Source organism: Musa acuminata, chromosome BXJ1-8, assembly GCF_036884655.1.
Source record: "Musa acuminata AAA Group cultivar baxijiao chromosome BXJ1-8, Cavendish_Baxijiao_AAA, whole genome shotgun sequence".
Taxonomy (NCBI): domain Eukaryota; kingdom Viridiplantae; phylum Streptophyta; class Magnoliopsida; order Zingiberales; family Musaceae; genus Musa; species Musa acuminata.
In genome coordinates, this window is record NC_088334.1 from 37,227,818 (window position 1) to 37,241,810 (window position 13,993).

The following is a 13,993-nucleotide window of genomic DNA, read 5'->3' on the forward strand; positions in this document are numbered from 1 at the left end:
TATTGATGTGATGCTCTCATTTAATCCCTTATCAAAGACTTGGGCTAGTAAATCGGGTCTCGTAATAAATGATATCAAAATCGATTAGTATCTCGGTTTAAGTATTTTGAATGAATGATTTAAACTCAACAAGGTTTACATGCTAGCTAGTAATTCCATTACGTAGAATCATCATGATTACTGATAAACCAAATGCCCTCTAATCTTATAGATAATGCTTGAGTTAAGTTTAAACATCTTGCACCAATGATTCAAGTTCAATCAAGTTGACGGGTTAATTCTCCTATTTGATCAGATGGTAACAATTGATGAACCAAATGCCCTAACGATGCAGATCGGATAGTTGTGAAGACCAAAAAAAATCCACCACTTGAGGACTGTATCATGAGACCATCATTTATCTCTGTTGCAGGACGGACAAAGAGGACAATAGCTTTCTTTCTTTTTGTGGTGTCACACTTTAATCTCAAGGGAAATGTAACAAATATTGCCATGAATGACTTCTCAATGCTTCTTCAAAGTAAAAGGTTTCATAAATCTATTTGGGTCATTGAAACTACACAAAAGATACTAAGAGTAAAAAAAAAATGAAGAATCAACAACTACACGTAGAAGCTCAGAAACCATCAGCCATGAGTTACCAGCTACCTAGGAAACAGGATAAGGTCTAATACAATACATACCAACCGGCACAAACAGCAAAAAAGAAGCTAACATTGGTTGAAGGTGGGCAATATTTGACCTCCTTTAGTTTGTAAGTGCAGCGGTTTGTTTCCTTCCCCCATTTTAAACCGAGCAAACAATGGCTTTGCTTGAGAGCTACAGTATAGCTCTCCTTTGCTTGTCCAGGGCAGAAAAGAATACCTCTGGCTTCAGTTCAGTGCACACGGAGCAAATATATATTAAGAACAGAAGCTTAAGAGTTCTGCACATCCTTTCATGGACTTACTTCAGCAGTCGAATCGTCTGCAACTTTCTTGGACTCTGCATCATCCATTTGCAAGATCAAATCCTCGGCAGAACTGCCCGCTTTTCTGCTAACTTCTTCGTGGTCCTCGACTTTCATTTCCATTTCTGCTACATATTCAGATTCCTTGACACTTGAAAGTTCAGATGGTGTTTCTGTGTTGGGTAGAGAAAGAGATTCATTACCGATGCCCATTCCTTTTGAAAGAACTACATACCGAAGCACGAGCTGCTTGTAGCAATTCAGGAGGCTTCCTACATCATCAACTGTTAGATCTCCAGCATTAGCAAATAAGAATGGGTACTCCTGAAAATATTTGTTTACATTTTCCTCCTTCAAAATGTCAGTGGTTCCTTTCTTCTCTAGATCTGAGATCGACGGCCTTTTAATTAGTGGTTTATACTTGCCATCTACATCTTTGTTTATACTATATGATTGGTTTGGGACTTGATGTCCTTCGACAGATGCTGTGTTATCCAGTTCCCTGTTAGATTTCAACCTTTCTTCCATGGCATCCAGATTGGTTTCAGTTTGCTGATGTTCTGTGCCAGTTGATAGGCCCATAAGATGCGCTCTGGCAGATTCCATTTTCTTTTGGAATTCTATCTCATCCATTGAAAGTGCTTGTGCATCAATATTCCAGATAAAAGATTCTGCAGACAGGATATTTGTGAAGAAATATGCAGCTTCAGAGACTAAACGTGACTGACGCCTATAACGTTGTATGTATAACAGGTTTGAATGGAGTTGTGGAGGGTTTGCCTGCAAAGTATAATATTCATTATTGTCTTTTTCAGCAGGAACTACAACATAGAAGCTGAAATCTAAATGTATTTCCATAAGAAGGAAAAGTGTAACTAGGCCTGAGTTTTTCTGGTGCTTTAGAACATACATGATGCTTTAATTTTATAATTTGGTAGTCCCTAAGACAATAGTGGCAGTAGAAGAAGCAAGTTCCTTGAATACTTTTGGAGAACAGTAGCTTATAATGCAGACTGAACACCAAAAATAAGGGTGCATGATGTCCTGACCTGATCCAATGAGAGAATTGACCTATCAACATGATGAACCTCATGAGTTACAATCTCCTTCATTTATGGCTTGATGTCCTCATCAAAGCCCAGAACCAACTCATGATCCTAAATCATGTCTGGCAGGCAGCATGTGGGGCCTAACCCAGTAATACCTCAACATCATATGATCTGCATCTAGCCCCATCCACAAATAACTCTTTCCTACCTGGACTTCTCACTATGCTTAGTATTAGGTCCCTCTGACATCAAACATCATGTCCTGATCCAACCCAAAATGCCTTTAAGGTTAAAGGTAGTAAGTTCATTTAACATAATAAATCATCTCAATTATTTTCTCGTTCCCAATTCAGACTAGGGTGTCAAACATGATGTTGCTGCATGTACATTTAACACAAATTGTAACAACAAGTTCTTTTGTAATTCCTGTACAGTTGATTAGATTTCTTCAACAACAATTCAGTTTCATCTGGTTTGGTTTGTATGGCTAGTATGGTTTGAATTGCTTAGACTTTTTAGACCTTAATTGTGATACCCTACCTAGTCCCACATTGGAGTGAAAGGTGAATATGTTGATATATATAAGACTTGGTAGGCTTAACACTAGCAACTTGGTTAAATCATCTCAAGCCATGTGTTCAAAGGCACATTCTATCTTACTGTGCCAATCATACTAGAGTGACTCAATATCCCATCGTGTATGTGTGGGAACGGCTCTCGAGTGTTACTAGGCATTAATGAGGACAAATACTTCTAAGTTATAGAGATAGCAATACACCATACTAAGTGAAAGGTGGGTTATTTTAGTATATAAGATATAATGGACTTACTATTATTAACTTGGGCTTAAGGATTATTTTGGGTCACATGGTAAAGGCCAGTTCTAACCAAGTTATTGGGCCAATAAGCGTATCAAACCAGGTCATGAATAAATATTTATTTGGTTTTTATTGCCCCATAACCAGATCCTTGTTTACTCACATCACCTTCAAGAATTAATATCATCTAATTTTCATACTTAAATTACATGGACTTTTTTGTTTGGTAGCATTAACAGATATTTTCTTTTCTAATCTTGTTATAGTCACAAATTAACTTTGGTTAGATAAAGTCACTTTTTTGGATAAAGTGATAAAATTGAGAACTTCAATACTTGCATGTAAATACCAACTTATTCACCACAATGTCAACTAAAATGAAAAAAGAAAAGGAAATCAATCTAGTTATAACCCTGTCTATTGTAACTTACAAATGTTCACGAGATATATGGAGTGAACCATACTGCAAAAATGGATTTTGGATAAGGATAATTAACTTAAGCATGTAACATCATACTTTAGTATGCTTCTATCATTCAATCATTGGTTTGAAAATGAAGTATATTGGACTAGATGACCTAATATTGAAACAAACTTAGATTTGTTAAAAAATGAGAGCAACCGCTACTTCAGTATGACCTGCATGGAAAACATACCTTTATGGTAACATAAATGAGGACAGGGAGGAACTCATCTGCTCCTGGAGGGTTCTCATTTGACGCGATTGAAGCATTTAATAGTAAGTTATTAATGACTTTGCAACAATTGAGGATACAAACAAGTTTGTCTCTAGGAGCCTTGTACATATTAATCTTCTGCAGTTCCTTCTGTGCAAGCTATGACAAATATGAACAATATATGATTAGAGATAACTATCTTGGAATTTGTTAAAATAATTTCAGATGTACCTCATATAGTTTTAGAACCATATAATTCCCAAACTTTATCAAGAATTAACAAAATAACAACTGTAACAAAAGCTAATGAGGAATTGTGGGGTTTGGCATTCATAAAATGCTATTCAAACAATGAAATCCTGAATCAACATCAGCAACATTAAAATGAGTAGATAACAATGAAAAAAAATTGTCAAGTTGCAACAATATGATATGTGAGATGACATACAGATGCTAAAATGATAGCAAATATAGCAGCATTAAGAAAAAAAAGTATTTCTTTGCAAACTCCTGTAGTTGAACTGCAAAATCAATGCAACATACAATTCATATATTTGACAACACCAAAGGCAATCTTTCAAACAAGATTATCTAAACAAGCTTGATAATAAATAACTGAACTTAAGAACATTATACAAAGGCCTTAATATCCCTAATGTCCTTCCCAATAAGATTTACAACATGCTCAACTGAAAGTAAATAATATTGCCATAAAGAAACTTAATTATGACCAAAATCCATAAAAGCCAGCGTAACTGTAAAAGCATGGGTCTTTTCTGCATCTTCAACCCTAATATATTGTATTAACTTATGCTCATAAATTCAAGAACAAACAGCCGCAAATAAAATGAAAATCTTCTTTTTCTCGCACCAAGATTCATCCAACAAAATTTGCATGTCTTACATCTTTATGGTTTACTTATACAAGAATCCTCCAGTTAGTCTGCATCAATAAACGCCTCCATGAATTCCTTGGTGGAGTCTGAATAACAACAGTAACCATTGAATTTATTCAGACCGAGTTATTACACGTTGATGTTAATTACCAAAAAAATCTTCTTGTAATACTTTAGTTCTTCGCATAATATATTATCTTATGCTACTAAAGACACTATGAGAACAATATGATATTCAACAGCCATATCAACCTCCAAACAATTCTAATAACTTGAATTACTTATGTGCTATTACTGTGACAGCTTTGTTATTGTTATTGTTGTTGTTGTTGTGCCCATAAACTATTACTATGATAAATGATTATACAAATCATTAGACAATATCTAGTTTTAGTTGTCATTAATGGTTCAGGAACAACAACACAAGTCCAGATAGGTTGAGACACACAAATTTGCTGCTGAAGTATGAATTAAGTGGAAATTTATGGGTGGTTCAAATAAATCTGATGGCTCCAAGGATATTCTAAAGTTCAGTAGCTCTGTTAATCAACTCACCAGCCATGATGTTTCATTTTGGAAGGCCGGCTGTATATCCAAATTTTCGGGTCGTACAAATTGTTGTAGTAAAGCCATCTTCTCATAAAGTTCTCCATCACTGTTTGCATCTTCTGGAACTGATGCAAATACACGGCTGAAAAGTTTTGTCATGACATATTTCTCCAGACCCTGTATATACAAACAAAAGGGCGATTTCCAGAAACATTCTTAATTTCAAAAAGCAAAAAGGAGAATCAAAGAATGAACAAACATGAATATGGGCCAAGATAATGATATAATGAAACATGCAAGAATCAGCAAATGAAACTACTGATCAACTTGTATAGAGCAATATCATTCTAAAATACATGGGAACAAAACTAGAACTGAGAAATTTCAGTTAAGGTCTGTGAATGGGCTCTGAAACTCTTTTGCTGAAAAGAGAAGACGGTACAGAACACAAGCTTGCAACTTTTACAGGCATCAGCACTTGTTAAGAGTCATACATGTAGAGCCTGTGTGACTTGCAGATAATTACTGAAAATCACAAAGTGCATGGAAAGTAATATTGATTCTGCATATAACTAAGGGGGAAACAAAGACATACACAGTCCATATATTCCAGTAAGTCACAAGGTCAATAAGTTTTTTTAATACATGCTGACCTAAAAAGATTCCCTTTCAGATAGCACCAGAAACCTCCTGTAAAGACATCGAATCGCAGGACACTTACATAGTAAATATATAGGTCAAGTAACAGCTAGTCAAGACTTGCCAAATGAACTTTCAACACAGAAGGTTATCTACTATAAAACTCCCGTGTTTTAATTCACTCAATAACCTATGGCCCTTGTGCATCTTAAAGAAAAGGTAGAATAAATAAAGAATCTTTTCTTAATACCCTTTAATGATACAAGCAGGAACAATTCCTTTTGTCTTAAAATTTCCAAGGTTGAGGTGAACCATGTGCAGTTTAAATCTTAAAAATTGATGTGGTACTGCAGACATTCACCAGTGGAGAAACTACAACAAAGAGGTTGGAATCTTACAAATCCAATGTTTAGCAGTATTTTTCTTGATACTCCATTTCTAGATTTTGCTATAGAGGGTTACTACCCAAAGTGGCTATCACCAAGATAGTCCTATTATAGTCTTCTATTTTTGTTACTGTTTAATGATTTTTTAAAAACTGTTTAATGATATTGCATGCGTCCATCCTCCTATATACGGTTTTGATGCAATTCTACTTTGGAAAAAAATTACAAACACTATCCAAAAAATTTGTTATTGCTCATTATGCTATCAAGAGAGAGAGTTTCATGGAAATAGATTATTGTTTCCAATAAAAGATTTAGTGAAACACAGGAATGATTGTTCAAATAGGGCTAATAGAATATATGGAATCTTACTTAAATATTCTATAGAAATATATTGAGTTAGCATTGATGTCCTGGAAGGTTTCTCCTGTGTGATTTGGGTTATCAAGTTTCAACTTACGGAAACAATCTCTGTTTCCACAAGGTTGAATGCATCAACTCTCTCTAGACCCCGCATAGGCGAGAGCCTTACGAATTAGATTTGATCTTTATTTTTATTAATAAAAATATGTTATGCTTTGTGTCCAATTGGTTAGAAGATAAGATATCCATGTCCTTTTTTTCACTTTTGGCTTTCATGTGTTGGCAAAAATAGTATTATCCCCTCATATAGATTAGGATAAATGGATCAACTTCTCATTTCTAGAAACAATTTTTCCATTCAGCACAAAAAGTTTGTCATAAATTCAGATGCATTCACAGCAAAGAGAACTGCCAAGGCTCACCTCTCCAGCACTTTCCAATTCTTCTTCTGAACTACCAGCCCAAAGCGTATGGGCTCTAAATGCTCCTTCCATGTTGGTAAGAAAATCCTGAACAGCAGCACTGTCATTTTCTGGATCAGGAGCTTTGTTTGAAAAGGAGACAATGAAGCTGCCATGTTAAATGATCCATCTTAATCACATTTCAATCACACAGAAGCATGATTAATACATTTTTAAACTACAGATAGTTGCCTATAACAGAAATTTAGAAACTAAAAGCTGCTGAAGAATAAAATCAGTGGCATGCAGTACAAAACAGTGCAACCTATATGACAATTTCAATATTTCCAGATAAAAAGGTACATGTGGCCATATTGTCAGGAAGGCTTTTGCGTTTTAGGAAATTAATATGTATCATTTAGATCAACCATATAAGAGAGTAATAATCTACAATGATATAATTGAAGAGAATATAAATAGAAGATCAACTCTCAGACAACGAGAGACATTTCTACTATGATCATTCAAATGAATTAAGAGCATTAGGTCAATAAGAACCTCAAAAACTATACCTACCAATCCTAAGTCGAAAATGCTCGAGTTTCAAGTCCCACGGCATTTCTTTTATGATCGAATTTAGGATTAGTTGACCCTTTCTGAATGGTCTCTACCAAAAAATAAAAAGAAAAAGAAAACTCTGGGTTCCATCTTTAGTTTATCCAACTACTTGATATCTATTGACAAATAACTTGTTAAAGAAGGAAGTTAACAGCAAATACAAGTTAACAGGAAAGTCCTATGAAGCCGTGAAAGAAATAGGAAAAGTAGCCTATGAATTCATTATACACCTAACGTAAGCACACACACACCACTATATTTATCTCCCATGGAATTAATTACTTCTACTACATGGAACTCGTCTCTAAGATCTTGCCGGAGGTGATGCAGGTATGACCTAACCAAAGGCTTCAACTTAGACGTAAAAGGAAGGCTCAAGAAGCGTTTAGCAAGCGATGTTCCAAGAGAGGCAATACCACAGGAAGCCCCTAACAAACCGTATGTGGCATCACCTCCTACCTTGAGGTAAAGTGAAGGTTAAGAACCAATAATCATCCTGAAATGAATGCTATAGCTGAGGTACGTAATAACATCATGGCTTCTCCAAGCTCTTCCAGTGTCAGATCAGCACCCACGAACCAAAGACGATCATCTAAAATCTAGGTGACTCAATCAGACGGCTGGAGTCAGGGAAATCCGCATCGAACAAAGGTATCAGCAAGATCCAAGAGGTCAATGTCCGTCAGGTCAACATAGAAAAGAGAAGACGCAATGCGGCCGACAGACAAAAGCTAAATCAAGAAAGAAAAACCACATCTTTAAGATGGAAACAGAGCTACACAAAAGAACAACCGCCAAGAAAGGGAACGGAAGCAATGGATACAGACCTCTTGATCGATTTGACGAAATCGGCGGCGGAGGGGTGCCGCATCCGCTCCAAGAAGTCGTGCCAGGTGAGAGGGGCGGTGGAGGAGCCGAAGGCGTCGCCGCCGCCGCCGCCGGCCTCCATCTAGTGAGAAGTCTTCGAATCCGCACCAATCAAGGGCGCGGCGCTAAAGATCGAATCTTTCGCCCGGGGACGAGAAGGGAAAGGGATCCGACGAAGCCAACCAGCGAGGTCCGAAGAAGGCCGATGGTGGAAAGAGACGAGAAGAAGGCCGACCGTCCCAAGTCTTCCACTTAATTTGGCGAACTGTCAAAAATGCCCTCGATGTTTTCACGTCCGAACCCAACACAAACTGCAATCCAATCAGAGTGTCACTTTTCAATTTAGTCCTTATTATTTTTATGTATTTTATTTTGATTGGGTTTTGCATGAAGACGCTTATTAAACTTAGCATTCTTAACAGAGCTGGTTTCGTTTCCATCTCATTGCAAGTATCTATCTATCTATCTGCTCATAGATTAATAAATATATATATATATATATATATATATATATAAATAAACAAAATCTTTACCGGCTAAGTAAAATGGGTGTTGCGTTCTGTCATAATAAGAGTGTTTCGATTTAAGTGAGGTTTGGTATCATATTTAATTTGAAATTCTTTTCTTTTTATTATGATCAATGTGTAGAGATTTTTATTATATCGTATCTCATAAATAAAATTTATTTATTTTTATCTCGTAATCTTTGACAGTTCATTGAGAATTTAAGAAAATGATTAGTACTATAATATACTGTCGTTATCACATCCCATTATCATCGATTCTAACTAAATTTATGAATTAGGATCGGATCATGTGGGTACCATTTTTATAACATTTTAATTTAACTTTACGTTGAAAGTTAGATATATATATACTATTAGCATTAATTTGTGTTTTTATCTAAGACATAAAATACTATTGATTTAATAGATTTTATTTTTTTATATATAATGCCAAAAAATACTGAAATATAATATAAAAAATATATGTTATAACATAATATTTTTAAAATGTTTTTACTATATTATAGTGTTTGCACATTACCAAGAAAACATTACGATATGTAGTATTTTTGTAATATGTTACATTTTTCTGATATTATTATTGAAAATTTTGTAATTGGATAGATGGATTGATCCATTAGGAGAAAAAAAAAAAAGAGATAGAAGATGGGGGATGTTTTAGGTATATTAATTAGGTAAAACACAAAACACTTTCTTTGGGAATTGTGGAAACGGAAACACCTTCCTCGGGTCACCTCTGCTGCCGCAGCCGCCAATTGGTCGTTTCCCGGCGGAACCCACAAGTAACATCCAGCTTTAACTACCACGTGGCGGTGAGAGATCGGAGCGGCACCGTAGACGATCCACCACGACGCACCGGTTTTCTAGTTGGTGTTGGGCTCTGGGACCCACACTCCGGGTTTGTGAAAGGCCAGGTAGGAGGAGATGGATTTGGGGGACGGTCATCCGGGGACGCGTTTCTGCGGTACACGTGATAAAGTAAATGTCGTCACAATAGCGTAACAACCAAGCGAGGCGATACCCCCCTTCTCTCTCTCTCTCTCTCTCTCTCTCTCTCTCTCTCTCTACGCCATTCTATATAATGTGGGAGCCACCATCTCCTTCCTCGAGTGCTTCCCGGGATCTTCGTCGCCGTAGAAAGGGCGACCCCTCTCCGGCCGCCCCAGACATCGGTCGCCGCCGCCTTCCTCCTCTCCTCCCTTGCGCTCGGCACTCCAGGTACCGCCTCTCCTTCTCTTCCATCTCCCTTGCCTGTCCTTTGATTTCTAGGGCTCGACGCTGTCAGTGTTCATTTTGCTCGCCCGCGTCACTGTGTCTTGCATCACCATTCGCCTGTAGATTTCGCCTTTCTCGTCTTCTACAGGTGGAAAAATTCACCAATTGGTTGTAGGTTCCGTCTTTGTGGCTCTTGTTTGAGGCTTAAGGTCGAAAATTTATGCTTCGTGATCTCCCGCGCCCTTGTTCCTTGAATTGTAACTCGATTTGCACAAGTATTCGAGTTGAATTGCCTCAGGTCCCCCCCATTTCCCCCAAGAGTTTATCTTTCTTTCTATTTTATGATTTTGTCATCTTGTGCAAACGTTCTAGTCATATTCTATTTGGTAGCCGCAAGATCCAGTTTTTAGGGTCATGGATGTGTTTTCAGCTTGCCACTGATATAATTCCTTCTGGTTTCTGGCAATGAAGCCTTAATGGGCATTTTTTAGGCCATATTTGGGGTTGGTTGCTGCAACGCAAGTCCCCTCTTCTCTTTACTTTCTGAAGAAAAGGAAAGTTTAGGAACTAAGTTCTTGATTCACATTTCTGCAAACTTTTGCTTTCGGAATCCATCTGCTGAAGTCTTCCTTCAACTCTTGCCATTTCTTGTATGCGGTTCTTGCGACTTTGGCATTGTGTCATTTAATAATGCATTAGTGTTTGATCTGGTTTGAGTACCTCTTGATCTCTTTCTTTTTTTTATTGGGGGAGTTTAGAATGTGAAGCAAGATATCCGTGGTCTGTTTTTTTTATTTTTCGTGTTAGTTAGTTGTCCTGCACATGGGTTTTACTGAGCGCTTCGTAACACACTTGCCAACTACTATTTTTAAGTCTTCCACACCTCTGTAAGCAAATTAAAAACTCTAATCTTATTATGAATTTTACCACTTGTACACATTCACAACTTTGTTTAACAATCCAGGAAACTCAGATATTACTCAGTGTTCTCTTCTCTAGGATCTTAAGTTCTTTTGGTTAAAATGTATTTTCCTTTTGAGTTTGGTCCAGACTCCAAAAAATTTTGCAGCAACTTAACATGTTAACTGGTTTTCTGCATTGTTTTAGAAAATCTTCTAAGGATTTTTGTTTAAACAACATGAAACTCATTTTTGGCCAACTTGTTAGGCTCTCATTGTTTTCTATTATTATTTCTTTTGTACTAGTACTGTGGCTGTGTAGCAATCTTACATTTGACTTTCTAAAGATTTTAGAGTTGTGTTTTCTGATATATATATAATGAATTTGTTTGAATTGCTATTTGCAGCCATAGATAGAAGAAATTCTAATAAATTGTAGTGTACCTTATTCTAATTAATGTGGTCCAACATGTGGACTATCATCATCCTGTGTGATGAAAAAGCAGCCAAATTAAGATTTTCTTTGGCTGCTTTTTCATCATCGTGGACTATCATCATCGTAATGGACTGAAATACGAACCTTGCACAAGATATTCTTCAAAGTCCGCAAATGTTATGTGATATAATTCTTACCTAATTTACATTGATTTTGCTAAACTTATGCTATTACTATATTTATTTCTAACTTAAAAATCATATCCTAACTTTTTTTATATTTTCAGGTATTTTCGGATGGTTTTACACCTAAATTAGATGTACCGCTCGGTATGCCCTAGCGTATCGCTCGGTACGCCCTAGCGTATCGCTCGGTACATGGTACCGTACCGTACCGAGCCAACCTCGAAACATCGGTACGCATTGCATACCTTGGTATCTATAGTAATTATTTATTGTAGTAGTTGTTTATATGATATTATTAATATATCTTAGTAAATATATTGTAGTTATTTTTATGTTATCTTGTATACAATTCAGATGAAACAATTGTTTCCAAGCATGTTAAGTGTGTTAGTTTTAGTTTTCTTTGCTTAAAAATGACACAAAATGAGAACATCATTTACTTTTTTGATTAATCTGGGATGTTAGAGCTTTCCTAAGGTTATGATTTTGAGATACCAAGGACTAGTGAAGTGTAGTTGAATTTGTATGTGCCCTGATGGTTTTGATTGTATGTACTGTAGATAAGTAGTGTGGCTTTTATTTTTCGCTGACGCTGGTTATTACAACTTTTCTCATAGATACTCTGAATCAAATTTGTTTTGCTAATGGCTAAGTTTAGTCGGATCTGTAAAAATGACCTCTTTACTGAAGTTCCTTAAAACGAGGTCTTTAACACTTAAAAGTTGAATAAGGTTTCCCTTTGACTTTTGGTGGTTTCTGTTTCAGAACATTGGGAGTTTCTGTTACCTTTTCCAGAACAATCTTTTTGAAGACAAGAATTGTATGAATCTCTTCTTTGTCTTTTATGGGATTTTGTAGGGCCTGGATGATATGTTAGCAATCGAATTTTGAGATCCCTATATATTATGGGATTTTGAAGACAAATTGTATGAATCTCTTCTTTATCTTTTATGGGATTTTGTAGAGCCTGGATGATATGTTAGCAATCGAATTTTGAGATCCCTATATATTATGCCAGAGCATTTGATCTTTTGTCACCTACTTTTAACTAAATTATCTATGTTTCATATGATGGTTTGCTCATTATTAATGAAACAAATACTGTGGACTCCAATATTGTGCTCCAGTGTTCTTGAAGTATGTTGATTTGTTCCTTTTTGTTCATCTGACCCTGTGACAATATGTTAATTATGAATGAAATAAATGCATCATGCCCCTTCTGATGACATCTGATCTTTTTGTTATTATTTTGTTTTCTTCTTTTCATTGCACATTTAGGGTGCATTAGCTGTTAAATTTCTTGAGATTCATGACTTCTTTCAGATTTTTGTGAGATGGCAAGAAGAATCACGAACTACCACAGAACATCTCGTAGGTTTAGGTCAACTCCATATCCATTGCCTTCATATCACCGACCTATTCCAGAAAGAGAAGAAAATTTGAAGAAAGCAGCATCCTTCACTTTGGAAAAAAAGGATTGGAAGGGTGCGACCTGCCCGGTGTGCATGGAATTCCCACACAATGCTGTCCTCCTCCTTTGCTCATCTCATGACAAGGGCTGCCGCCCCTACATGTGTGCAACCAGCTACCGCTATTCTAATTGTCTTGAACAGTTCAAGAAGGCAAATGCTAAAATGACATCAACATTGGACAATCGGATCCACTATTCGCCTGCATGGAAGAAATCTGAGGTAAGAGAGCTAGTGTGTCCCCTGTGCCGTGGCCAGGTGAAGGGATGGACTGTGGTTGAACCAGCACGAGAATATCTCAACAAGAAGAGGAGAAGCTGCATGCAAGACAACTGCTCATTTATTGGGAACTACAAGGAGCTCCGTAAACACGTGAGAACTGATCACCCTTGTGCTAAGCCCCATGCCGTGGATCCTACTCTTGAACAGAAATGGAGAAATCTCGAGTACCAGACAGAACGGGCAGATGTGATCAGCACGATAAGGTCTTCGATGCCTAGGGCAGTTATACTGGGGGACTATGTGATAGAAATGGGTGATAGTGACCCTGATAGTGATTATGACAACGAGGATGATGATGGTTTTTTTGACAATGGAAATGTGATCTTTGGCAGGAGGAATCATCGGAGTTTCTTTAATGCTCTCCTCCGAGAGTCGACTCGACATCGGAGGCTTAGCAGGAACCATGTATCTGAGGTTGGGGAAGGCAGCAGCGGCTATCTTCCAACCATTGTTGATCATGCTTCTCTTGATGCAACTTTTAGTTATCCGTTGGAGGAATATGATGACGAGGAAAGTACCATAAGTATAATCCATCCCGAAAGGCAGCATCATCGTCGTAGGAGCCTTGGGAGATCGGTACATGGTGCTAGATTATTGTAGTAGCACAGGATCAGATTCAAGGAAAGATATTATCCTTTAAGCATAGCTAATGCTTGAACTATTATTTTCCTCTTTTCTTCACACACATGATTGTCTGTTATAGCAAACATCAAAGCTTGTTCCTTGTGTCTGTTCCAATGTAGTTATTGATGATAATGGCTATGCTTG

General features: G+C 36.9%; 2 protein-coding genes across 4 annotated transcripts; one reads left to right on the top strand and one right to left on the bottom strand.

The window, feature by feature from the left end:
• Positions 1 to 487: 487 nt before the first annotated feature.
• Positions 488 to 8,444, bottom strand: LOC103994900 (vacuolar protein sorting-associated protein 9A). Its single transcript, XM_009415361.3, has 5 exons — positions 8,173 to 8,444; positions 6,749 to 6,896; positions 4,945 to 5,115; positions 3,473 to 3,652; positions 488 to 1,729 (listed from the first exon to the last, which is right to left on the bottom strand). The coding sequence occupies exons 1-5, from the start codon at positions 8,292 to 8,294 to the stop codon at positions 938 to 940; spliced, it is 1,413 nt and encodes a 470-aa protein (XP_009413636.2). The 5' UTR covers positions 8,295 to 8,444; the 3' UTR covers positions 488 to 937.
• A 1,360-nt stretch (positions 8,445 to 9,804) lies between these two features.
• Positions 9,805 to 13,987, top strand: LOC135584164 (uncharacterized). Of its 3 annotated transcripts, XM_065079519.1 has the most exons (3): positions 9,805 to 9,957; positions 11,576 to 11,704; positions 12,798 to 13,987. In XM_065079519.1, the coding sequence occupies exon 3, from the start codon at positions 12,809 to 12,811 to the stop codon at positions 13,823 to 13,825; it is 1,017 nt and encodes a 338-aa protein (XP_064935591.1). In that variant the 5' UTR covers positions 9,805 to 9,957; positions 11,576 to 11,704; positions 12,798 to 12,808; the 3' UTR covers positions 13,826 to 13,987. The 3 variants fall into 3 exon arrangements, with proteins under 3 accessions (XP_064935591.1, XP_064935592.1, XP_064935593.1); XM_065079520.1 differs by lacking the exon at positions 11,576 to 11,704 and having other exon boundaries at positions 9,808 to 9,957; XM_065079521.1 differs by lacking the exons at positions 9,805 to 9,957; positions 11,576 to 11,704 and adding an exon at positions 11,754 to 12,294.
• Positions 13,988 to 13,993: the final 6 nt, after the last annotated feature.